The 26,099-nt window shown below is 37.3% G+C and overlaps 1 protein-coding gene across 1 annotated transcript in view; it reads left to right on the plus strand.

Moving 5' to 3' along the window:
- OBI1 (ORC ubiquitin ligase 1) overlaps positions 1–26,099 on the plus strand; it is a 47,226-nt gene that overhangs the window by 18,987 nt on the left and 2,140 nt on the right. Inside the window, exon 5 of the mRNA XM_044667284.1 lies at positions 4,607–4,695. Within this exon, the coding sequence (XP_044523219.1) occupies positions 4,607–4,695 (89 nt within the window). The remainder of the gene's footprint in view (positions 1–4,606; positions 4,696–26,099) is intronic.

Here is a 26,099-nt window from a genome sequence, read left to right on the forward strand (position 1 = left end):
CAGCCTGCTGCCTCTTCTGCCCACTCCTCTGCTGAGGCGAGGGGGTTATGTTGGCCCAGAGCAGACAAGTTCAGGGCTCAACCATTGTCTCCTCTGTGGCTTTCTGAGTGAGCTTCCTTGCCCTGAAAACACTGAGGAGCTCCAAATCCAGTTCTAAAGATGAGACCTTGGGTTTGACTTGGAGAGCAGAAAAGAGCCCAGACCGGCAGACAGAACTATGCCAAGGGTGCATTGGCTTTAAGGGTGGGAAGCATATGTTTTAAAGACTGCATTGACTACACAGTTGACATCTTGAGTTTTTTCATGAGGAGAGAACAAAACAAAATGAAGAAGTGACAGCTGTGGTTTTATAGTCTTCTCACTTTCTCCCTGACCATTACCTATTTGGTGAGATCAGGCAATAAAACTACACACAGACTCTCTTACTGTTTTTGTCCTAAATATTTTTGTATATGGCTTAGATTCAGGAGACATCAGAAAGTTTGATTTTTTGTACTTTTTAACCAGAAAAAAAAAACCCACATATATAGCATACTTGGCCTTTTCCTGTTGGCTTAATGTTCAGGTATTAAACTATTATGGACCTAAAGCCATTCTGAACATGAGAAAGACCTCAAAACTCTTTTCAGTAGTTAATGAGGCTAAGAGATCAGTTGTAGAGCCAAGTCAGTAAGATTCTGGCTAGTCTAGGCCTGGTATGATTCTCTCTGGCGTAGGCTGGCTGAGTGACTTTGTTTAAGTCACTTACCTTTCAGTGCTCTAGGCCAGAGGTGTCACAGCCACAACATTCCTGAGGGCAGTCCAAACCAGATTAAAATAAGTTCCCATATGATTTCAATGTGTTGCTGTAGTTTTAAAAAAAGAAATAGATAAATGTGTAGTTTTCTAATATGCAGCCCAGAGGGATCCTTCTTTAGGATTTGGTGGCCCCTGTTTCTCTTTGAGTTTGACACCATTGCCCCAGGTGAGACTATAAGTTACTGAGAAGGTGCCACTTGCATCAGTGAAATCACAGCCCATTCCCTCTCCCTATCCCAATAAAGACCTACCATACAGCATGCAAGCTACTAAGTCCTTTGGCCAGGGTGGGAGGATAGATAGGAGCAAATAGGAAACTAGAAAATGTAATCTCTGCCTTTATATTGTTATTTATAGTCAAATAAGGGATAAAAATGGATTGTGAATTACAAAATAATCTACATGAAGATTTAGAGTAAGGAAACAGATTGGTGGTGGGTGGATGACCTTCATCTGAGGTGGTCTTCATGACAGAGGCAGGTTTGGGTAAGAGAGGGAGAAGAACAGCCCATTCAGAGAGGTAACCAATACCAGACCAGGGATTAGTCCCAGTTCCAGCATAGAGCTGGGAAGGAGTAGGAGAAAGAAATTAAACGAGTTAGTTTCTAATTTAAGCTTGTTAGCATCATCAAAAAGCATTTGCTAAGTGCTTTTCTCCGTGGTGCTATGCTTGAGAACTTAATTCATTGTCTGTGCATATGAGGAAGTAAATGGCTTTCTTCATATATTTGGAGGGGCAGTAATAGTATTTATCAGTCACTTAATGAATTAACCTGCACTGGCCCTGATTGGTTTATAGCCAGGCAGATAAACAGGTGTCCAGGGCTCCAAAGAAACAAGGAAAGGCCTAAGGAAACTTCAGTCTTTGACATTAAAAGAACTGTCTGTTAACTGTCTTTCTTGTCATTGATTATTTCTTAGATCATTCTGGGGGATCTTCATTGGATAGAGGTTGGAGGGAGAAATGAGGCAGGAAAGATGCAACATTATTAAGAGGTAGTAATCAATTAGGTGAATTAGGAATATTAGACACAGAAGACGACAGTATAAGTTTTGTGAGCCTGCTATAATTTTTAATACAAACAACTCTGAAATACTTCCTTTAAGTCTTATTTAATTACATTTTGCTGGTGACAGAACTGTTTTCATAAATTATTGACCATATATAGTCAAAAAGAGGAATCTTAATGGGGAACATTAGAACACTCTCTATGGATTTTAGGAGATTTTGTGTGTAAGAAGGATTGGGTGTCTTTGTTGTGGCCCCAGAGGTGGCAAGAAGTCCAGGGGCTCATAGAATCCCAAGTTTAGAGCTGGAAGGAACTTCTGAAGTCCAAGGAGGTTCAAGTATATATATATATATAGGCTGCTTTAATCCTTAGGCAAGAAAAAAACTTGCTAATAGAACTCTGCAAAAGTATAGGGTCTTGTCTCCTGCCTTAGTGGGCTTCTCATTAGAGGTTTTCAAACAAATGCTGGATGGTCTCTTGTTTGGGGCTATTATAGATAATGCATTGTTGAGGAGCAGGTTCTTATTCTTGGGCCTGAGAATTTTATTTTGAAAATTTTGATAATTATGTCAAATAATTGATTTATAATTACAGATTTTTATTTTATGCATTTAAAAAGCTTTTTTTCTGAGACAGAGTTCATCAGGCTTTGCAGATTGCCAAAGGAGAGTCCATTACCCAAAAGAGGTTGAGGTCTAATACCTGATTTAGGTTCCTTCCAACTCTGAGGATCAGTGAAAGCATAACTCTTCTAGCATCCAAAATTTCATTTCTAGTTTAACATAGGATTAAACCCTAGAAAGTCAGCCGAATGATAGTACAGATACCTCATTTGTTTGAAGGAAAATGTCCCCATCCTCCTCCCTATCACCATGATTTTATTGGTACAGGGAGCAACTACTTTAAAAAAGACCTTTATCTATCTTTGCAGATAATTGCCTTCTTTTGTAATCAACTGGTTTAGAGAATTTCTTGTAGTCACTGAGAGATTGGCCAACTAGCTCAAGGTCACACAGCCATTACCTGTCAGAGGAAGAACTCAAAACTAGATTTTCTGACTCAGAGGAATTCCTTATCCTGTAGGCCTTGGTGCCTGTCAAACTTCTGAAAGGGCAGGGTGGGTAGAGAGTAGAGTTTGGATAGTTATTTTATTTATCTAAAACCATGCTGTTGGAAATAAAAGCACTCCGAATCTTGAACTTCTCTTCTTATTAAGACTATATTGTTTAGTTTTTGTAAAACATCATAAGATTGAAGGAGGAGAGCATGTTATTTGAATGCTGTTTGTCACAGGATCTTAGATTTAAAGTTGGAAAGAGCCTCAGTGATGAGTTAATCCAACCTCCTCATTTAAATCTTGAGGAAGTTGAGGCCCAGGGAGGCTACGATTTGTCCAAGGTATTTAGAAACTGTTGGATTCAAGATTTGAACAAGGTCCAGTCACTGCATCCAATGCTCTGAAGCCCACACCTTCATTTTTATAGACCAGGCAACTGAGAGATGAAGAGTCACTGACTTAGAGATACACCTCTGTTCAGAGTTTCACAGATAACAGGCCTTCTGACTCAAAATCCAGGTGTACTGCCTTGCTTCCTCCTGTTAGAAAGCACCTCTTGAAGTTATTGATTGCTGTTCATTGGGTCAGGCATAGGGTCTTAGACCTAGAGCTAAAACAGAGGAATGCCTTGCCCAATATCATGCAACTAGTTGGGCAGCAAGGAATATTGCCTGCTGAGTAGGTCATCTCTTGAAAACTTTTTCAACAAATTTAAAAAAAAAAAAAAAAAAGATAATCTTGTTGCTCAAAGGAAAAAGAATCATTTAGTACTAATTTTGCCGCAACGTGTACATGGTAATGTTACAATGCTTAAAGTTTTAAATCACATGCTAAAAAGAAAACAAAAATGGCTTTGCCATTATGGCATTCCCTTAATAACCCTTTACTAACAAATATCACATTGCGGTTTTTTTCTCCCTCAGTAGGAGATTTGCTCTGTATTTTGGGAATATGAATAAAAAATATCCTTTTGAATCTCTGAAAACAATTTTCAGTGGTGATTTTACATTGATGGTGTGAATGTGAAATCCCCTACTCCTCTCATGATTACATTAGATAAGCAGTTTTTTTCACATTTCAGTTATTTTTTGTGATCATAAATCTTAAACTTTTCTGAAAATAATCAAGATATAATTCTATCTGAATTATTTTCTATATCTTAATCATATAAGCATTTTTTAGTTGTTTAGTCCTTTTGGAACTGAATCAGTATTCAATTAGTAGTTCAGTTCTGTTGGAACTGAATAAATATTCAGTTGTAAGTATTAAATATTTCTAAAAATGGTAATCATTTAATTCTGACAAAATAATTTCTAAGTAGAATTATATAGCAGGCATGAAGTTTTTTGACACTTCCCCATCCTCTGCTCTATTATGTAAAACATACCCTTGTTTTCTGATTTTTCCATCTCCTTTATACTGTGTTTTTGCTCATTTTACTTGAATCTTGGGTAACTATAAATATATCTGAAAAATTATGGTCTTCGGTTCCTAACTGGAGTCTGCCTTTATTGTGAGACCGTCCCTCTCAATAAATCTTTTTCTTTTTGGCTTGGAGACTTTGTTTTACTTTTTGGTGTCTTGGCTAATAAATTTTCATCATGATGGCTGTGTTTGGGAGGACATGAGACTTGCAGTAGTTTTCCGATGTCTCCATAAAAACAAACATCATAAATGCTACTAAGTACAAGAGTATTTAGTCATCACTTGTGCTTAATTATTTTTCACCTTCTTTCTTTAGGCAAATAAGAAACTAAAATTGGAAAATGGTGGCCTGATGAGGGAGAATTTACGATTGAAGGCTGAAGTTGATAACAGATCACCCCAAAAGTATGTATTTTATTTACAAAGTATGTTTAAGCATTTGCTGAAGGCAGTAATAATATGCCCCTTAGAACATTGGGATGTATAATGTGATTTGCACATTTTCTCATTTGATTCTCACAACAGCAAGAATTACAAGTTTGACTAAAAGAACCTATTGAGTTTGGGGATGGCTCTACACTACACGGACTCTGATTCATCTTAGTCTATGTCGTATTCTGTTTAGTATTAGGAGATAGTATTTGTGTATTGCTGTGAGAAAATTCATCTGGTGGCTGAATTTGTGGTGATGAAGGTACAATTACCATTTTGGATACTGAGTCTCAGGGAGATTAAGTGGTCCAAAACATCAGAGCTAAAAGGGAATCTGACCCTTTTTTACCTTTCAGACCTAGTGCTCTCTCATTTCAGATCTCAGCTCAAGTAGGCAATTATGGCATATTTACAAGCATGTCTGACTATTGATTTTAATTCGAACATTCATGATCATCATGAAATTCCTGTTTGTCTAATATCCAGATGTATCCACTCAAACTAGCAAAATCTTAATCTTGGCCAAAAGCTTTTGATTGGCCCATTGCCACCACTTATGTTAAAAAAATGTGTAGTGAATTAAAATAAATCCACATCTTGGTCATACATTGCCATCATCTTTCAAAAAATTACTCTTCTAGAGAAATTGATCTTCTTCTTTTCCAATGAAGTATGGTTTCACATGGCCTACAAACGAGTGGCCTTTTTTCTGTTTTATATTTTAAATCTATAATACCACAGTATAAGACAAGCTTCTGCAGTACTCCCTGAGACAGGATGTGGAACACAGTTCATCAGATTTGGGACTCTTTTTTTTTTTTTTACTCTCTAGAATGAATTGCTCTTTCCTTCATAACATTCTGTCCTATGTATCATCTAGGTAGATGACATAAAATGTTGTAAGTAACAGAAGAATTCCTTCCTATTAAGAAGCCCTTAAAACTCCATTTTAAGTGGTGAGGGGAAAATCAGGACTGAAATATTTAAGAAAAGGAAGAGAGAAGAAAGAATAGAGCCAAGAGAGCACTTTTTGCTACTTGTTTGCAGGAAGGTCTCTTAGTGCTTTTAGGAAGGAAGTTTTTCAAGGGAGAGGCTGCTGAGCTCCCAGAAGTCAGGTGCCATCTCTGAGGTTAGCAGGCCAGGACTCTTGACGCTCTGCTAACCACTAGCATTCACTTCTCCCCATTAGGAAAAAAGACAAGGCAGTAGACGGGAGACAAAGCAAATTTATCCCGCTAGAAATAGCCCAGCTTGTCAGCTGGAGAAGAGAAAGTGTTGCCTCTAGGAAAGCCAACTGTGGTATCAGGAAATGGCAGAAGGGAGCCGTAATTACCCATGGCCAAGCTCAATTATCAGTAGAGACAGGAGCAGAGCTTTTACTTTTAAATAGTTCCTTCCTTTCCACTCCCCATCTCCATTTTTCTTCTCCTTGGTTGGGATAATGTCCCACTTTGACAAATGAGTGAAATAAGCTTAGGAAATGTTGTTGTTGTTGTGTGGTGACTTGGATCTCAGTGATGATCATTGATTGGCAGTGCTTCCCTTCAGTCAAAGTAATGGCTGTCCATTAGCTACTTCCCACAGCAAACTGAATGGAACTCAAACTAGTTTGCAGCTCTTATTCCTTGAAAAGTTGCCCACAAAATACTTCAGATCTAATGTCAGCCACTGGAATTGTGTCTTTTAAATAACTATGTCTCCAACTTGATAAATTACCAAGACTCAAAAGAATCTCACCTGCAGGAAGTCTGGTCATGCTTCTCAAATAGCCATGCACTCACTGGAATCATACAACAGAAAGAATTTGAATTTCCCTTCTCCCTCCCCTCCTCTTAATGTGACATGTCTCACTGGAAACGTGACTTGAACTCAACAGTATTGCAGATCAATTTGCAATGCATTGAGGTATTAAATGCATTGCATTTGATTTATAGCCTTGTTTACTCTGCATCTCCAAACCTAGTGGAATTGAGAGAAGCAGCTGACCACAGCTGAAAATATCCAGGTCTGGTTCATCTAAGGAGAGAGTTCTCTTTTTGTTTGGTCCAAGAACAGCATAAAAATGTTGTTCTTTTTTTGTGGTGAATAAGAGGGTCTTTTTATCAACCAAAGAAAAATACTCCCGTTGTTCCTGTATGTTTCTATTCAGTGTCTTCTAAGCCATCTTCTCATCTTCTTTCCTTTTGATTATGGTGAGAGTGTGATGTTTTGGTTTTGTTGCTGACCTGTTGAACCTTAAATGTTCTTCAATTTCCAGAGGAAGAAGTTTAAATAAATTAAAATTAGAGATGATTGATTTAAAATAAGGAGAATATGGTCTTGAGGAGTTGAGTATAAACATTTCTTTAAAGCAGAGGTTCTTAACCTGGGATCCATATACTCCAAAGGGGTCTGTAAACTTGGATGGGAAAAATCTCTGTGTCTTTAAATTCACTAAACTTTAGGTTTTTTTTGTAATCCTATATATTTTATGCATTTCAAAACATTAGTTTAAAAAAGATTGATAGACTTGAGACTTCCAAAGGAGTTTATGGCACAAAAAAGGTTAAACATTCTTGCTTTAAAGAAACAAAAGCCAATAGTGTATCACAAAAAGAGGCTAGTCTCTCCTCCATCTTGGAAGCTGTTATATGAATAGAACTAAAAACTTTAATCCAGATAAATTATAATTTATTCAAGGAGATACTTTCAATAAAGTAGTTTTGTTAGACACATCTTGTATTTGAAGAGTACCTGAGAGGAAAGACTAAAGGAATTCCATCCAGTGTTGGAAGTAGAGCCAGCCTTTATTTAATCTGTATAAATGAAGTGTGGCAGAGGTATAGGCCATTAAAGGCAGCAGGTGATTGATATTGATACAAAACATTGATGTTGGGCTCTCAAATATATGATAGATTGACCTGTAGTGAAGAGATTGTTTCATGTGCCTGTTTAATGGTTTGGATTCAAGTTCTTATCTGAAGTTTTTTTTTTTTTTTTTTTTTTTTGTTAAGGGAATCTTATAAGTTTAGGGATCATGCTTTAACTTTTGAGATTGACATACAGGAGGACAAGACTGCCCTCCTAATAAGGCACCATGCTTTTAGCTCCTGCCATATGCTCTATACTATGTGCAGAATGGAAAATAAGTATAAGATTTGATTCTTGATCTCGAAGAACTTACATTCTAGATGGTGAAAAAAGTGTATGTTATTTCCTTCCCAACTTCCTTGAGGGCAAGGATTGTTTCTTTTTTGTCTTTGTATCCCAAGCACCCAGCCAGGTGTCAAGCACATAAGAGGCACAGATAAGTGCTTGCTGACTGAATGAATACATACAAGAACAACCCTATGAAAATGAAAATTTCTTCTGGGAGATTAGGAGTGGTATAGACTTTTGATTTCATAAGCATATGGGGATTCCTGGCATTTAATAAATGCTTGTTGAATTTCAGACGCAATTAAGTGCTAAATTATATGATGTCAACTAGAATAGAAAGTCAGAAACTAAAGAACCTTGAATGACAGTCTGAAAAGGATTTGTGGAGGGAGTGAGATATGACTGGGACCTTGATGGTTGAGTTAGACTTGGATAAGTAAAAGAGGGAACCATGGTCCAGGGACAAAAGCAAAGCATAAACAGAGACACCAAGGCAGGAAATAAGCATGCTATATATATGGTGAACAGTGAGTAAAAACTGAATGGTGAAGAGGGTGGGTGCCAAGGCACAAAGGAAAAATTAAGTTGAATCAGTAGAATAAAGGCAGATTATAAATAGAGGCCTTAAAAAATTGGGCAGAAGGGCTTGGAATTGAGGGCAGCTAAGCAGCTTCGTGGATTGAGAGCCAGGTCTGGAGACAGGAGGTCTTGGATTCAAATGTGGCCTCAGACACTAACCTGTGTGTCCTTGGACATATCACTTAACCTCCATTGCCTAGTCCTAGTCTACAGTATTGATTCTAAGTCAGGAGGTAGGATTTTAAGGGGGGGGAAAGGGCTTAGGTGAGGCTCATAGACACATAGACCTAGGATCAGAAAGGACTTCAAGAACCCTATTTATTCCCACCCCTCTTCTTACAAGTAAAGACGGAGAGCATTCTTTGTCATAGGTCCTTCAGAATTGTCCTGGATTATTGTATTGCTGAGAAGAGCTAAGTCTGTCACAATTGATCATTGTACAGTTTTGCTGTTACAGCATTCTCCTGGTTCTGCTTATTTTGCTTTGCAGCAGTTCATGTAGGACTTTCTAGCTTTTTCTGAAATCATCCTGCTCATCATTTCTTACAACACAATAGAATCCCATCACCATCATCATCTTGTAATTTGTTCAGCCATTCCCCAACTGATGGACATCCCCTCAGTGTCCAATTCTTTGCCACCTCAAAGAGCTGCACAAGTGGGCCCTTTCCCCTTTTTTATGATCTCTTTGGGATATAGACCTAGTAGTGGTATTATAGGATCAAAGGGTATAAAAAGGTTTACAGCCCTTTCCCTTTGAGCACAGTGCCAAATCACCCTCCAGGATGGTTGGATTGGATCACAACTTTACCAACAATGCATTGATGTTGAATTTTGCCACATCCCCTCCAACATTTATCAGTTTCCTTGACTGTCATATTTGCCAATCTGACTGATGTGAGGTAGTATCTTAGAGTTATTTTAATTTGCATTTCTCTAATCAAGAGTGATTTAGAATATTTTATATGATTATTGATAGTTTTGATTTCTTCATCTGAAAACTGCTCGTTCATATTCCTTTGATCGTTTATCATTTGGGAGATGACTCGTAGTCTTATAAATTTGGCTTCATTCTCTATAAATTTGAGAAATTAAACCTTTTTCAGAGAAATTTGCTATAAAATTTTTCCCAGTTTATTGCTTCCCTTCTAATATTGGTTACATTGGTTTTGTTTGTCCAGAAACTTGCCATTTTACTTTAAGAAGCAAGAAAAAACAGAGTGAGAAAATTATATTTCCATTTTTATTCAGACTTCATCAGTTCCCTCTCTGGAGGCAGATAGCATTTTTTTCATCATGAGTCCTTTGTAATTGTCTTGAATCATTGTATTAATTAGAGTAGTCATTGATACTTATTATAACATTGCTATTACCAGTGGAAATACGCATCGGCTATGGGGGAAGGTGTTTGTCGGAGGTGAAGTAAGAACATGAATCATGTAACCATGGAAAATTTTTCTAAAACATTAAAAAACAACAACAAAAAAACCCCTCCATTTCGAGCATTTTCAGTTCCTCTTTCCCTCTCCTCTTAACAACACCTTTACAACCTTATCTCATACTATTCCCCTTGACAAGACTAGACTATTTTCAATTCTCTCCTACAGTTCTTTCCATGTGCTTTCTTTGCATCTGCCTTTCCCTCTCTTTGGAGTGTTCTTTCCCTCATTCTGAATGAACCCCAATACTATCGATTGAAATCTAACCCATTTTTAAAATTAAAACTTAAAAAATATATATTTCCATGTTTACATGATTCATTTTCTTTCCCTCCCCACCTCCTGGAGCCAATAAGCAATTCTACTTTTAACCTCTTTTTTAAGACACAGCTCAGATGCCATCTCTTCCAGGATGCCTCCTTTGATCCCATCTTGGATCTCACATAGAATTTTATTTGTATTTTCCTTAGTTACTTTTCATATATCATTTGTGTTATGTGTATATAAATGAATGTATGAAAAATAAAAAAAATTATAACATTACTATTACTATACACAATGACCTCCCAATTTTTCTCACTTCATTTTGCATCATTTTATATAGATCTTGCCATGTTTTTCTGAAACCTACCCCCTTTGTCATTTCTTATAGCACAGTTATTATGCTACAACAATCACATGACACAACTTGTTTAGCCATTCCCCAACTGATGAACATCCTCTCAATTCCCTATTCTTTGCCACTACAAAAAGAGCTGCTATAAATATTTTTATACATATAGATCCTTTTTTCTTTTTCCTTTGATCTCTCTGGGACTTGTCCCTAGTAGTGGTATTGCTGGGTCAAGGACTTGCATTGTTTTTGTAGCCCTTTGGACATAATTCTCAATTATGCTTCAGAAAGGTTGAACCAGTTTATAAGTCCATTAACAGTTTATTAGTGTACCTATTTTTTTCTCTCATCCCCTCCAGTATTTGTCATTTCTAATAGGTGTAAGGTGGTACCTTAGAGTTGAATGTATTATTGTCTAAGCATTTTTCTAATCAATAATGTTTTTCAAAGCATTTTTTCATGATTATAGATAACTTCGATTTCTTCTAAAAATTGCCTGTTTATAATCCTTGACCTTTTATCAATTGGAGAATGGCTCTTATTTTTATAAATTTGACTCTTACTCCTACATATTTGAGAAATGAGGCCTTTGTCAGAGAAACTTAATGTAAATTTTTTATAATACTTCATTTCCTGATGCCGTTTAGAAAAATGTATTTTTCCCAATCATCTCTTTTAGTCGTCTTTTTTTTTTTTTTTTTTGCTTTTGCTTGTCAGAGATCATTATTATTCCTCTTGTCTTTTCTCTTTCGGTTAGTCAATAATACATTCAACTCTAGCCCTTTATTTTAACTCTATTGTTGGATTTTGGTTTCTAATCTGTTGTTTCCATTGATAGATGAGCCCACCTTATTCACATTCACAGTTTTGATTATTATATATTTCCCTTTATCTGTTTTCATCTCTTTCTTTTTATCCTGTCCCTCCTCAAAAGCCTATCTTGCTTCTGACCACTACCTCCCTTAATTTACCTTTTCTTTTTCTTTTTTTTTAAACCCTTACCTTCTGTCAGAAGAGTGGTAAGGGTAGGCAATGGGGGTCAAGTCACTTGCCCAGGGTCACACAGCTGGGAAGTGTCTGAGGCCAGATTTGAACCTAGGACCTCCCGTCTCTAGGCCTGGCTCTCAATCCACTGAGCTACCCAACTGCCCCTTCTTTTTTTTTTTTTTTTTTAAATATAATCCTGTTTTCTCTCCTCCCCACTCTCTCCGGTTTTCTCTTTATTTTTTTTTCCTTCCTGGTTCCTTTTTGTTTAATGATTTCTATACCCAGGTTGAGTGTATTGCATATATTGTTCCCTCTTTGAACTAATTGCCCACTCACTCCCCATTTTCTCTTTCATTTAAAGAAACTCTTCTTGTGCTTCTTTTCTGTGGGAAAAATGTTTCCTGCTCAACTTCTCTCCCTTCTCCCAATGTATCTCTTTTTTTCACCCCTTCATTTTTTTTCTAGAGATCATCCCATTATAATCAACTCACTGGCATGCCCTGTGTCTCTGTATAGACTCCTTTTAACTACCTTAATTATGTTAAATGTATCATTTTGCATGTAGGAATATAAACAGTTTTACTTTATTGAGACTTTTATGATTACTCTTTCATATTTACTTTTTTAGATTTCTGTTGAGTCTTGTGTTTGAATATCAGGTTTTTTGTTCAGCTCTGATCTTTTCATAAAATGCTTGAAATTCTTCTATTTCATTAAATATCCATTTTTCCCCTGGAAAGATTATATTCACTTTTGCTGAGGTTATTTTTCTAGAGTCTGAGACCAATTTTCCTATTTTTCTTTGAAGTTTTATGTGTGGCTGCTTTGATCTTACTGTCCCCTACCGATTCTGTGCCTTATTCTTCTTTGTCCCCATAAAAAAAATTTTCTGTTAACTTTTTTTGCTGCTGGCTCATTTTCCCCAACCTTTAAAAAAAAAACAAAAAAACAATTATTTTAAAGGTGGTTTTCACGGTAGAGGGTGCATTATCTTAAATTTCAGTTTTTCCTTGCTGTTTGCTCTCCTCTGGTTCTGATTTTCTGTAAGTTTCAGGTCTTCCAAGATGGTATGATGGCCTGTGGACTCAGAACTTTAGAAGTCACCTCTTGCTGTAGACTCAGTCTCCTCCAGGGGCTGCTGATGACTTGCAGGGATCAGGGCACTGGGAGTTCCCTCATTCTGGGGCTGGGGCCTCACTTCAGGCTTTTGTGGGACTTCAGCCTTCCAGGTATGGGTGTGGAGTGACTGTTGTTGACTGAGGCAAGGTCTTGGGGTTGGCTTGTGCCCAGGTTCAGAACCTGGAGCAGTAAGTGAGGGGTGGGTGCCTTGCACTCCTCTGTGTACAATTTTACTTCCAGTTCTCCTCTCACCTCCTTGATGGTTCTGTTACTCCAGTATTGGTTTTGAGGCTCTATTTTAAGGTTGGTTTGAGAAGATTCTCAGACATTCTCCAGCTTTCCTTGGTGCTACTCCACCCTCTTGGCTCCACCCTGTGAGTAGGTTAATATTAATAGGAATCCTACGTCATATGCCTTCAAGAATATCATATTCCAAACCCTCCACTCCTTTATTATTCAAGCTGCTAAATCTAAATCTTGTGTGAACTGGATTATGATTTCATGATATTTAATTGTTTCTTCCTGACTGTTTACAGTATTTTCTCCTTGACCTGGGAGCTTGGGAATTTGGCTTATAATATTCCTATATGTTTTTATTTGGGGATCTCTTTCAGGAGGTGATGGGTAGATTTTTTAAATTTCTATTTTAGTTTCTGGAGCTAAGCTATGAGAGCAGTTTTCCTATATAGTTTCTTGATATAGGATGTTTAGGTTCTTTTTTTCATTTTTGATTTCAATTAGTCCAGTACTTCTTAAGTTACCTCTTCTTGATCTGTTTTCTAGGTCAGGTTTTTTTTTTTTTATGAGAATAGTTCACATTTTATTCTTTTTTTTTCATTCTTTTGACTTTTTTTATTGTTTCTTGATGTCTCATGGTGTTATTATCTTCCACTTGCCCATTTCTATTTTTAAGAAATTATCTTTTTCAATGTGTTTTTGTACCTCCTTTTCCATTTAGCCTATTATGCTTTGTAAGGATTTCTTTAGTGAATTGTTGTTGTCCTTGCCATTAGACCAATTCTGTTTAAGATGCTATTTTCTTTAATAGTTTTGTGCTTTTTTTTACTAAGTTGTTAATCCTCTTTTATAATTTTCTTGTGCCATTCCCATTTCTTTTCCCAATTTTTTCTGTCACTCTTATTTCTTTCACTCTTCCAGGAATACTTATTAGGGTTGGGTTCAATTATCATTCTTTGAAGCTTTGCTTTTAGCTGTTTTCACATTGTTGTCTTCTGAGTTTGCATCTTGGCCTCCTTTGCTACTGTAGTAGCTTTTTATGATAAAATTATTTTTGTTGTTTGCTCATTTTTCCAGCCTATTTCTTGACTTCGGACTTTATATTAATGTTGTACTCAGTTTACCTGGGGTAGAAAGGCACTGCCTCAAGCATGAGGATTTTCAGAGCTCATTCTGAGGGTCTGCAGATGTTCAGTGATTCCAAAATATTGTGATTCAGAGGTGTTGTTATTAATCTCCTGGTCTGTCCCTTGGCTTTAACCAGTAAGGGCCTCTGCTCCCTGCAGCCACAAGTGCTAGTGCTCTTCTTGGCCTTCTTCTCTCTTGTAGCCACAAGTGCCACGCTCCTTTCTGCCTTGTGCCTGACAAGAGGCACTGCTCTCTGCCCTGGAGCTGTGACTAGAACAACTTAGAGGCAATAGAATTGCTAACTAGCACCTGCTGCACCCAGTGCCAGCAAAGATTCTCCAGAAGTCTCTTTCTGATCAGGCGTCTGACCTTTCCTGTCTCTAGGCTGATTGCCATGGAAAATGCTGCTGCTACTCTCTCAAAGCCACCTCCAAGGCCCACAATTTGTGCTGCTGCCATGTAGGCTGGCCCACAGAGGGTGTGAGGGGAGGGGGCTCACTGTTGTCTCTTGCCAGCCTCCAAAATCTTCTTAAGCTGGAAAAACTTCTCACCCTGTCCTTTTGTTAGCTCTGTTGCTCCAGAATTTGAGGTTTTATTTTAAATTTGTTTGTATTGAGAGAGTTCAGCTGGGTTACTGTCCCTAATCTGCTGTCTTGGCTTCACCACTACTTCCTTTCTAAAATATAGTTTTTAAGTTTTTTTATTTTGTGACATAACAGATGCTTTCCAGTGAATACCCAAATAAACTCTAGAGAAACTACATTCTCAGAGAACAGTTAAGCAAAACTGCCTCATAGAGCAACACACCACTCCTTCATTTGTCCCTCCCGCTCTGCCTGGCTGCCTTCTGGGGAGCTCAGAAGTCTGTAGAGAGCTCTGCCCCACCATCTCATCCCAACATACCTCTCCTGGGCTTTTACTTTTTATGGGTATGGCCAGATGTGTATTCTTTAATGCTAGCATCTCTATATATACTCTGCTGTAGACTCAGGGACCCCTAATGTGCACACAAAGCGTTTTACTGCTCAGCACTCCCAAGGCTTGAAGAGGCCAAGGGGCAATTCCAGACCAATAGTGACTTACTACTCATGCCTCATTGTAGTGTGCTTGGTGGCAGTAGAGACTCCAGAATTTCCCACTACTCAGCCTTTTCCTCTGGTTACTGGATTGAATAGGCCTCTCAGAAGAGCATTTGAAGAAGATAGTAAGTCTTCCTTCTCCTACAGGAGGACCTCAGGACATTCCTCTTTGCTCCATAGTGGTGGTTTAGTTGATGTCTAAGTTCTTCCCCTATTATAGAATTGTGTTTTTATTTAAATTCATTGATTCATTTTGGTTTTAACACAACAGAAACTTCCCAACAAATCCCTTTACAAAGTTATTCCCATAAACTTCAGTTGTTAATAGAAAAGAGGAATGTGGTCTTTGCCTTTGACATTGTGGCACTAACCATTGTCTATTTTATCTAACCAGAGTTTTGTAGTCTCCCCATGTTATAATGATGATAATAACAATAGTTAGCATTTATGTCATACTTTAAGACTTGCAAAGCACTTTATGTATATATCTTATTTGATCTTTACAACAACCCTGTGGTAAGTACAGTTATTATCTTCAATTTACAGATAAGAAAACTGAGGCTGAAGGATGTTCAGTAACTTGCCCAGTGTCATGTAACTAGTGTTTGAGGCAAGATTCAAATTTGGGTCTTCCTTGCTCCCAACCCAACACTATCTATTGCATCAGCACTATTGTGGTCATTGTATATATTCTTTGGGGCTCTGCTTTTCTGCATCAGTTCATGCAAGTCTTCTATTGTATCTTTTCTCTGATTCCACTAACCTTCATAACATTATAGAATTTTGATTACATTTCTATCATAATTTGTTCAGTTCTACCGTAAAAGTAAGTAGATATTATATTTCTTCCCTTTTGTTATCAAAAGTAATACATATGTTATATTCTTCAATGGGTCTCCTTTCCATATTTGAACCCTGACAAGGTAGGAGTTGATCTACAAGTAGTTAAGGACTCTAAAGGCTAACAAGTAGAGAGGTTCTTGGCACTTTTAAGCAGCGTAGAGATTTGAACCGAACAGTTTATACTTTGAGGTGTAAACCTACCTGAAACCTTCAGTATCTCTTCTTTTGCTGTTTTGAATCAGCATTTGTCCTTCTGATCTGTGTGATGCCAGGCTCCTGTCCCATGCTTGTCTATGGGAAGAAATTGGAAGGAATTTTGGAGACAATACGGTTCAATCCCCTCATTTTATAGATGAAGCAATTTAGATATAGAAATGTGATTTGATTAAGATCCTGTAGTCAGTAGTGTTTTGGGAACCCATGAATTTAGGCCTATTCCACAGTTCACTGCTGCCAGGAAGTTCTTCTTGACATCCTGCCCTGAGTCTGTTCCAACTCCATAATTCCTGGCATTTGACCCTGGCCTGATAAGATGACTGATTTTTGTTATGCCCTATGGTTTCCCTAGAAGGGGATCTTGTAGACTGTCAGGGGAACCTGATGGTGCCCTGGGGCTCAGACTTTGACAGCAAGGCACCAAAATGAGTTGTTTGCACAGGCCCTCAGATGCCTAAGGGGCCCATCTCTGGAGGTGCAATTAATTGGGAATGGGCAGAATGACCATCATCTCTCCTCATCTGCTTGCCTTTATTGTAATGATATAATAGTGAAGTGGCCTACTGTAACACATGCTAATGACCAAATCAAATAATTAGATTTTCAGATTTAAAACACCTAAAAGACTTGGGACCATAACACTTAAAAAAACTATTTTTCTCTTTCCTTTGCCCACTTGCCTATCCACCTTACCCCCCAATATAGAATGGGTGTTCAAAAAAGAAGTTAAGGCTATCTAATCAATTATAGTATATTTATATTTTAAGTTTTGGGCAAATGCATCAGTCTTCCATGTAGCCTATTGGAGTATACTGTGTAGAAACATCTTGATTGGTGATGTCAGCTCCAAACTTAAATTTTAAGTGTACTTTTCCCCCTTGCCCCAATCTCTACCCCTCCATCTTTTACAAATATTGAATTATTGCTGAGGTTTTATGATATAATTGTACAAGAAGGTCCTTTATGTGGTATTGGCAAAAAACAAAGAAGAGGAATTGATTTTTGAGCATTTCATTGAGTTTGCACTAGTTTGCTGGTAGTAAATTTGGTCTACAATTAAAGATTAGCATCCCTTGAGAACATTGATGCACTGATCCATGGAAATAGCAGGAATATTATTGGAAATTTTCTGGGCAGTTTGGGATTAAAAATTGGGGCTCAAGATCTGGAATCATGCTGAAACATTCTTTTCCCTACTTCACATTACAGGATCACTACATAGGCTACTGCAAGCCTGAGTGCCGTCTGCTTTTGTGTTTCTAGTTGGAGTTGAAGTAAAATAAATATAATTTAAAAGCAGAAAAGATGCTATTCAAAGTAAACAAAACAATCCCTCTTTACCTGCAGTGCAGAGAAAAGCTGGCTACATGAGGTCAGGCTTCTATGGTTGGTAGCACATCACATTAGGAACAAGGCCAAGAATAGAGGAGAGTTCAGCCTTCATCAGTTCCAGAAAGCATTTGAAGAGAGATAATATTGAATCTAGGCTCCATGGGTACCCCTGCAGCAAGGCAATCTTATTACTCCTCCTTAATTGACTTACTAACCCACTCACCACAGCAGCAATTCCAAATCTTTTCAAAGTTTCCATAATGCCCCTCTCTCCCACCATCTCAGCTGAGAATCATAACTCATATTTCAAGGGAAAAATAAGGCCATTCCTCAAGAGCTTTCTCTTCTCCCCTTCTTTTCAGCTTATGTCTCTGAAATGCAGTGTTACTATTTCTGTCTTCACCCCTTCTCACACAGAAATGTCCCTTCTCCTCACCAAGACCCCTCTACATGCGATCCCATTTAGGCCCATTTTTTTTCCAGCAGATTGCTCCATTCTCTCAATTAATTTTCCATCTCTCCTTGTCTATCAGATGCTTCCTACTGCCTACAAACATGCTCCTGTGGCTCCCATCCTCACTTTATCTTTCCATCTCTGCTTGCTGTTATTCTATGTTTTTTCCCATTTGTGACTAAACACTTTGAGAAGACTCTACCATAGGTACCCTTTGCTTCCTTTTCTTTCACTCTCTTCCCTCTCTCCAGTTTGGCTTCTGATCTCATCTTTCAAACAGATTTTCTGTTTCCATCTCTTAATTGTAGAACTTAAAGGCCTTTTCTCTGTACTAATCATTCTTGAGCTTCTATAGCTGTAATATTGTCAGTCACCCTCTTATCTTTGGTACTTTCTTCTCTGGGTGTTAGGGAAATTATTCTCTCCTAGTTCACCTTTGCTAGATTTCATCCAGATCATATTCACTAACCATAGCTGTTTCACAGGACTTTGTCCTGGGTCCTTTTTTCTCTTATCCCTCTATATTGTTTCATTTGGTGAGCTTATTAGCGCCTGTGGATTCAATTATCATCTCTATGTGGATGATTTTCTTTTTTTTTCCTCCCAAACTTAACTGCTTTTTTTCTTCAAGTAATTTTCCTTTTTTTAAGCATATTTATTTTTATACATAATCTAATATAATATGTAACATAATATGCATATGACTTGTTATAAATATGCAGTAAATTCTAATAAATATCCTTATCCAAGGGAAACAAATTCTTACATTAGTTATATTCAAAAATCTATCTGATTCTTTTTTTCCTCCTCTGTTAGTCTAGGCAATTTGTATTTTTGTGAATATTCATCCATTTCACCTAAATTATTAAATTTGTTGGCATATAATTGGGCAAAATAACTCATAATAATTGTTTTGATTTCAGCTTATTAGTGGTAAATTCACCCTTTTTTGATGTTCATGATTTGGTTTTCTTGTTAAAAAAATTATATTAACCAATAGTTTATCTATTTTCATATTGGTACAGCTGTAACCTCTCTCCCACCTTCTAGTCTCATATTACTAAGTGCCTAATAGACATCTCAAACTGGATATACATCTCAAACTCAGCATGCCCCAAACAACTTCTCTTTCTTTTCAAGTCCTCCTCTCTTCTCAACTTCCCTATGATTGTTGAGGGTACATCTTCCTCCTAGTTGCCTAGGTTTACAATCTTAGTGTCCTCCCACCCCACATTCCCAGTCTGTCGCCAAGTCTTAAATTTTTTCTTCACATCTCTTGTATACTTTCCCTTTTTTTCATTCACACAGTCAGCACCTGTTCAGTAGACTTTCACTGCCCCTGGCATATTACAATAGCCAGATGGTTGATCTCTTCACTTCAGATCTCAACCTTGTCCAGTCTTTATTCTCCACATAGCTATTAATTCAAACTTTCTAAAATATAGGTCTGACCATTTCACCACACTTCTCAATAAATTATAGTGGCTTCCTATTATCTCAAGGTTCAAATATAAACTCCTTTATATTTTAAAGCCCTTCATAACCTGAACTCTTTCTACCTTTCCCCGTCCATGTACTCTAATGCCTCATTGCTGCTTTTTGCTTATGAGAGTCTGTTCTCCTCAGGGTCTTTACTGTGGCTGACCCTCATACCTGGAATGCTTTCCCCTCAACTTTCTTGTCTTCCTTCAAGACTCAGTTTAAATCACACCTTCTGGAAAGGCTTTTCCCAGGCACCCCAATTTTTGGTGTTCTTCCACTGAGATAACTTCTATCTAAACTATATATATATATATATGTATATATATATATATATATCTCTTCTTTGTANGTCTTTATTCTCCACATAGCTATTAATTCAAACTTCCTAAAATATAGGTCTGACCATTTCACCACACTTCTCAATAAATTATAGTGGCTTCCTATTATCTCAAGGTTCAAATATAAACTCCTTTATATTTTAAAGCCCTTCATAACCTGAACTCTTTCTACCTTTCCCCGTCCATGTACTCTAATGCCTCATTGCTGCTTTTTGCTTATGAGAGTCTGTTCTCCTCAGGGTCTTTACTGTGGCTGACCCTCATACCTGGAATGCTTTCCCCTCAACTTTCTTGTCTTCCTTCAAGACTCAGTTTAAATCACACCTTCTGGAAAGGCTTTTCCCAGGCACCCCAATTTTTGGTGTTCTTCCACTGAGATAACTTCTATCTAAACTATATATATATATATATATATATATGTATATATATATATATATATCTCTTCTTTGTACAAGAGTGTTGGAGGAATGAGGACCTTAGCAGTGTTCCACATTTTTTGTCAAAATCAATCTTTTAAACCTTCTAAATGAAGTGGAAAACACAACATTGTTGTTCTGGTAGGTATCATGAAAGACTTCTTTTATGGTAAAATGCAAGCTGAAATTGGTTCTAAAAACATGGCCTGGTTTTTGTATATCTCAAAGTCATATTCTCAGCCCAGGAACTCTGATGGCTTTGTTTGGTTGTTTTATCTTTACTTTTTCAGTCTAGACTTGGAATTTCATTGATTTAGAGAACTCTTAGGAAACTTTTCCTATCAATGCAGATCAGTTGCTAGAGTGGAGAGTAGAGGTATGCTGTCGGGTTGGTTACTTTCCCAAGTTCTCACAGTCAGATGGCACAAAGGCCACTTAAACTCAGGTCTTTTTCACTCTGATGTCTTTATTCTATCATCTTTGCCAAACTGGTACTCTTGATCAATAAGTGCTGAACATATTTTGCCTTTAAAAAAAAATCTGGCAATGTCACAAGCACAGTATCTATTTTTTTTATAATTAGAGATGAGACCATTGAAACTGATTACCACCCAAGGGCTGATAGATGTGGCTGAAAAGACCAGTGTATATATTTTGTGCTTAGCATAATTAAAGCCAATACTTAGTTGAAGCAATACATATTCTAGATTCACATTCTAACCACACATGCTCAAAATAACAGCCACACTGAGGGAGTAAAATCAGGGACACGTGTAGAAGGGTTAATGAGTGACCTCATTAGAAGAGACTGGAAGAGAGGAATAGAATGTAGAATGATGACGTTGGTTCATCTAACTTTGGCTTTAAGATTTCCAAGGAAATTCCCTCTCATAACATCCCTTTCCATTTTTGGATAGCCAGATTGCTAGGAATTTTTTCTGACATAATTTCCATCCATGGATTCTGAAGATAAGTAGCAGAGTTAAGATTTGCACTCAAGTCCTTTGAAATCTACTGGATTTCACACTGTACAATACTGCATTTTGCGCGCGCGCACACACACACACACACACACACACACACATCACTTTGAAGTTTACAGCTTGCTCCCAAGTACTCTTTAAGGTAAATTGTTAAGAATGTTATTCCTTTTTTACTGCTTAGAAAACATCAGTTCAGAGCAGTTATGATTATCCAGCTTCACTCAGCTAGTAAATGTCAGAGTTAGAACACAGATCTAGGGCTTTTGATTCAAGGATCAACTTTTTTTTTTTCGAAATCAACTATACTGAGGCCCAGTTCTACCGTTTAGTAGTTTACTAGCTGGTAAATTTCCCCTTCTATAAAATGGAATTAATATTGCTTGCATTAACAAGCTTAAATAGAAGATCATGTAGGTGACTATTCTTTGTATCAGAAAAGAACAGTATAAATGTGGTGAGTAGAAGGAGTTGTACTGCTGTTAAAATTACTTTAATCAAAGTACCGAGGGTGAAACCAGAATCCCCTTGTAGTTAGAATAGTGCAGTATGAAAGAAAACAAGATTTGAAGTGCAACAACCTGAATTCAAGTCTTCATTCTACTACTTATTATATGATCTTGTTCAAGCTATTGCAATTTCATGGCCCTCAGTTTCCTTATCTGACAAATGACAGATATATAATCTTTAAGCTTCCTATAAGTCTTAAATTCCATAATTTTGACTCATGTCAAAATAGCCTTTATGATTCCACTGGTGCCCTATTCGCTCTATAATAAATAGTAACAAAAATAACAATGGCAGTAGTCACAGCTAGCATTTACATAGCTCTTTACAAATATCACATTGGAAATAAATGCTATCCTTATCCCAATTTTACAGAAGAGGAGATTGAGGCAGATGCTAAGTGACTTGTCCAAGGTCACATAGCTGATTAGTACCTGAATTCCAATTCAAATGCTGATGTTCCTGACTAGCTTCAGCGTTCTATCCACTGTACCACCTAGTTGTCTCAATATAATTCCTCTTTTTGGCACTTCAGGCCCTTCACTACTCGGCTTTTCTACCTTTATATAACTCTCCTTTATTTACTATTGTACCAGGCAGAATAGCCTTTTTGCCGTACTGACACATAACTTCTCACATCCCCATTCTTTTATACAGGCTGTCCCCCATACCTAGAATGAACCTTTTCCTTACCTCAGCCAGTTAGAAACCTAGATTTACTTCAAAGTTCAGCTTAAGTTCTGTTAACTATGTGAGGCCTTGACTTAACCCACACATGAATCGCTAGTTCTACTTCCCCCCAATTTTTTTTTTTTATCCTGGGACTCCATTCTAGGAGCATAGGGCCACAACCAGTAGGCAACAGGTCACACAGTCGCTCAGGGTCACCTAGCTGGGAAGTGTCTGAGCCTGGATTTGAACCTAGGACCTTTCGTCTCTAGGCCTGGCTCTCAATCCACTGAGCTAGCCCAGCTGCCCCTACTTTAGGTTGCAGTTTCTTTAGCAGATGTAGTTTTTACAGGGTGGGGTTGCTAGCCCCACACCCAACCCTCCTCATTTTTCATCCGGGCTAGGGACCGTCCTTGGCCCAGGAGTGGTAAGGGTGGGCAATAAGGGTCAAGTGACTTGCCCAAGGTCACACAGCTGGAAGTGTCCGAGGTCGGACTTGAACCTAGGACCTCCAGTCTCTAGGCCTGGCTCTCAATCCACTGAGCCACCCAGCTGCCCCTTCCCCCAAATTACCTTGCATATATTTATATGTAGACATGTTGTCTCTCCTTTGAATATCTGAGTTCCTGGAGTGCAAGGACTATTTTCATTTTTGTCTTTGTTTTTCTCATACCTAGCACATAATAAGTGTTTAATAGATCATTGTACATTGATTGATGCCACTGACTTTTTAATCCAAGTATTATTGGTCCAAAGGCTTAATGATCGTTTATCCAGGATATTCTAGAGATATCCATCAGGAAATATGAGACTAGAAACATAGAATCTATGAGTTAAAAGAAATGACATTTGGCATCATTTAGTCTATCCTCATTTTATAGATGAGGAGATTGATTAGAGAATTCAGAGACTGAGGGATGGGATACACCGAGTCTAACCCCTTCAATTTACAGATAAAGAAACTAAGACCCAGATTGTTATATGATGTGCCCTAAATCACACAGATTACCTAGCAGAGTTGGAATTTGAGCAAAGCCCTTGTAACTAGAACCCAAGTCCAACGTACTATGATGTCTTTCATGGCTGAGGCATCTAAGGGATGTTTCTTGCTTCATTTTCTTTCTCTTTCTTTCAACTCACAACATTTTTGCTTCTGCCTCAAGATGGAGAAAATTACTGTAAGTTTCAGGGTAAATGTTAGCATTTTGGATTCTCTTCATTGAATCAGTTGGTGGACATTTTTTTTTCTTTTCTGTTCTTTTGCTTAAAGAATAATAGCCTAAAGCATTAAAACAAATAAATGGAGAATCATAAAGTCATATCCAAACTTTAAATCTAATCATATCACAGCAATTTATTAATTACTTTGCTATCGCAAAACACTTTAACATTTAACAAATACGGATGGCATTATTTTCTCATTTTACAGATGAGGAAACACATTCCTAGAGATGGAATTCCAGAGTCAGAATCTGAACTCATATCTTTTGCATCCAGCTGTATACACACATAGTCTCTTATGAGTTAAAATCTTCTAAGCTTAGGAAGTGGAGGGAAAGATCTTTGTAATTGGTATATCCTTACCAAAGCCTTTGCTGCCTTCTCAGACATCCCTCTGCAGCATTTCATATATTACCTATTAGTATTGCTAAGTTTTGAGCAATTTGATTTTTCACCTGAGGACACTTGTTATAAAAATTACACTTGAGAATACAAAGCTTCCTCTTGGTAAGCAAATTGGATGTTGCAACTTTTCCTCTTTGCATTAAATAAACATATTACATAATTCTTCCATTTAAAACTTGTCAGCTATGTATGTAAATGTCAAAGCCTTTTCAAAAGAAAATCGTTCTTGGAGTAATCTGGAAAATGTATTGCTAAGTTTAACCCAAAACTTTATGCACATTGATCAGAGGTTGACTTTTTAATATGAGGGTTCATGTTTTGAAGTATTGAATTAGTAAGGGAAACTACAACATATATTGGCATTATATTTAAATATTCCAGCTGACAAACTTTACCTTCCTTTACCTCCCTCCTCACAGAATATACCCTCCTTGTCCAAAAGGACAGATTTGTTGCCATCTCCTTTTGAGAAGCTAAAGGGTTTTCCCTTGGGGATCTAGTTAATTTCATAGAGCAAAATAATATTAGGAAATCATACATACCTCAGACCTCTTCTTTTAGAACAACATAGATCACAGTTCCTTTAACTCTTCTAGAATCAAACTAAATAGTGACAGGAGGACACAGGGCCTTTGGTGATCCGGATAGATTGTGGCTGCCTCTAAATTAGGGATGAGACTTGGCATGAGAGAAAGGAAGAGTTGTTAATTTTAAATAAAAATTAAGTCCTTTAGGTTTTAAAGGTCTAGAGAGAAAAACACAGGTGTATATGGCTGTAACAGCAAATTTAATTCAGAGCTGCCTGCTGTGTACAAGGTACTAGGATTACAAGTCATGTGTGTATGTGTGTATACATGTGCACAAAATAATAGTCATGATAGTACCTGCCCTCTAGGCACTAACATTTTATTAAGGTAAGGATTCTCATTTGGCAGTATAATGGACCCATTTGGCAGCCTGGTGAAGCTTCTGGACAGACTCCTTCTCAGAATAGTAGTTTGTTGCCCACATACATAATTAGAGGACATGATAAAATTTTACTTAGAAGTTAGTGAAAATAAAGATGTCGCATTTTTTCCCTTCCTAGTTCATAGACCCCCTAAAATCTCTCCATGGACACTTGGACTGCAGTTTATGACCCCTAGTATTAAGAGAATTCCAGACTGTACACAGATAAGTAGTAGGAATCAACATATGCAAAGAATGGGGCCAGAAAAAGCACTCTTGCAAAACTGAGAAAGGAGGGACCAATCTCAGGTATGCATTGGGAGGGGGTGGCAAAAAAGATGGAGAACAAGCAAAATTCAGTCTATTTAAGCTATAGAAATAGCCTTCATAAACATATATGTCAAGGCTGGAGATATGTCAAGTTTGGAAGACAACTAGTCAGTCCCATTTCTCTTACAATTTATCATTATTGTCAAACATGTAGTGGGCACTCAATTGATAACTTGTAACTGGTTGTGTTGTAGGGTTAGATTCCTATCAAAGTAGGATTGGAAGTAGGGTACATAGGAATATAGATATCTTAGAAACAAGTACAGTCAAAGAATAATACCATAGTTTCAAAGAGTTATAGAAATCCTAAAAAGTTACTAAAGAGATCACAGTCATAAGCATCTAAGATTTAGAAAATGTTTTGAATGAATGTTTATTTGGAAGGAAAGGTTTTTATTTTGAAGTAGGGGAGGTAAGAAGAAGGAAAGTAAGAGAAGGGGTAACCTTTTATGGTTAAATACATTATTTCATCAGAAAACATTTGATTCACTCAATTATATGTATTGTCCTGGTACCCTTGTTGGTGTACTAGAGCATTCACCCGACCAATACCTGCTCTCTGGGGAAAAGGTCCATGTAAACAAAGTAATGAGGGATGATTCTATGATATGTTCTTTTCAACCTCAATTTTAAATTCTTGTTCTCAAGAACAGTAAGAAAATATTTTTATGTGGAATGTATCCAAACCACAAGCACAGATTTTGTATTTCAAAGTTGGAAGAAATGAGATTGATGTCCTACACAATAGTAAAATGCCAAAAATAAGTAGCTCTGGAATGAGTTAAAGCCCAAGACTCAGGAAGGCTGAGTAAAAAGCTGTAGATATAGGTTGGCTGTAATTGAAAGGGACCAAATAAGTATTTAAAACCACCTCTTTCAGGACTGTTAAGATTTCTGAATTTAAAATTGGCATTTTA

The sequence above is a fragment of the Gracilinanus agilis genome, chromosome 3 (assembly GCF_016433145.1).
Source record: "Gracilinanus agilis isolate LMUSP501 chromosome 3, AgileGrace, whole genome shotgun sequence".
Lineage (NCBI taxonomy): Eukaryota > Metazoa > Chordata > Mammalia > Didelphimorphia > Didelphidae > Gracilinanus > Gracilinanus agilis.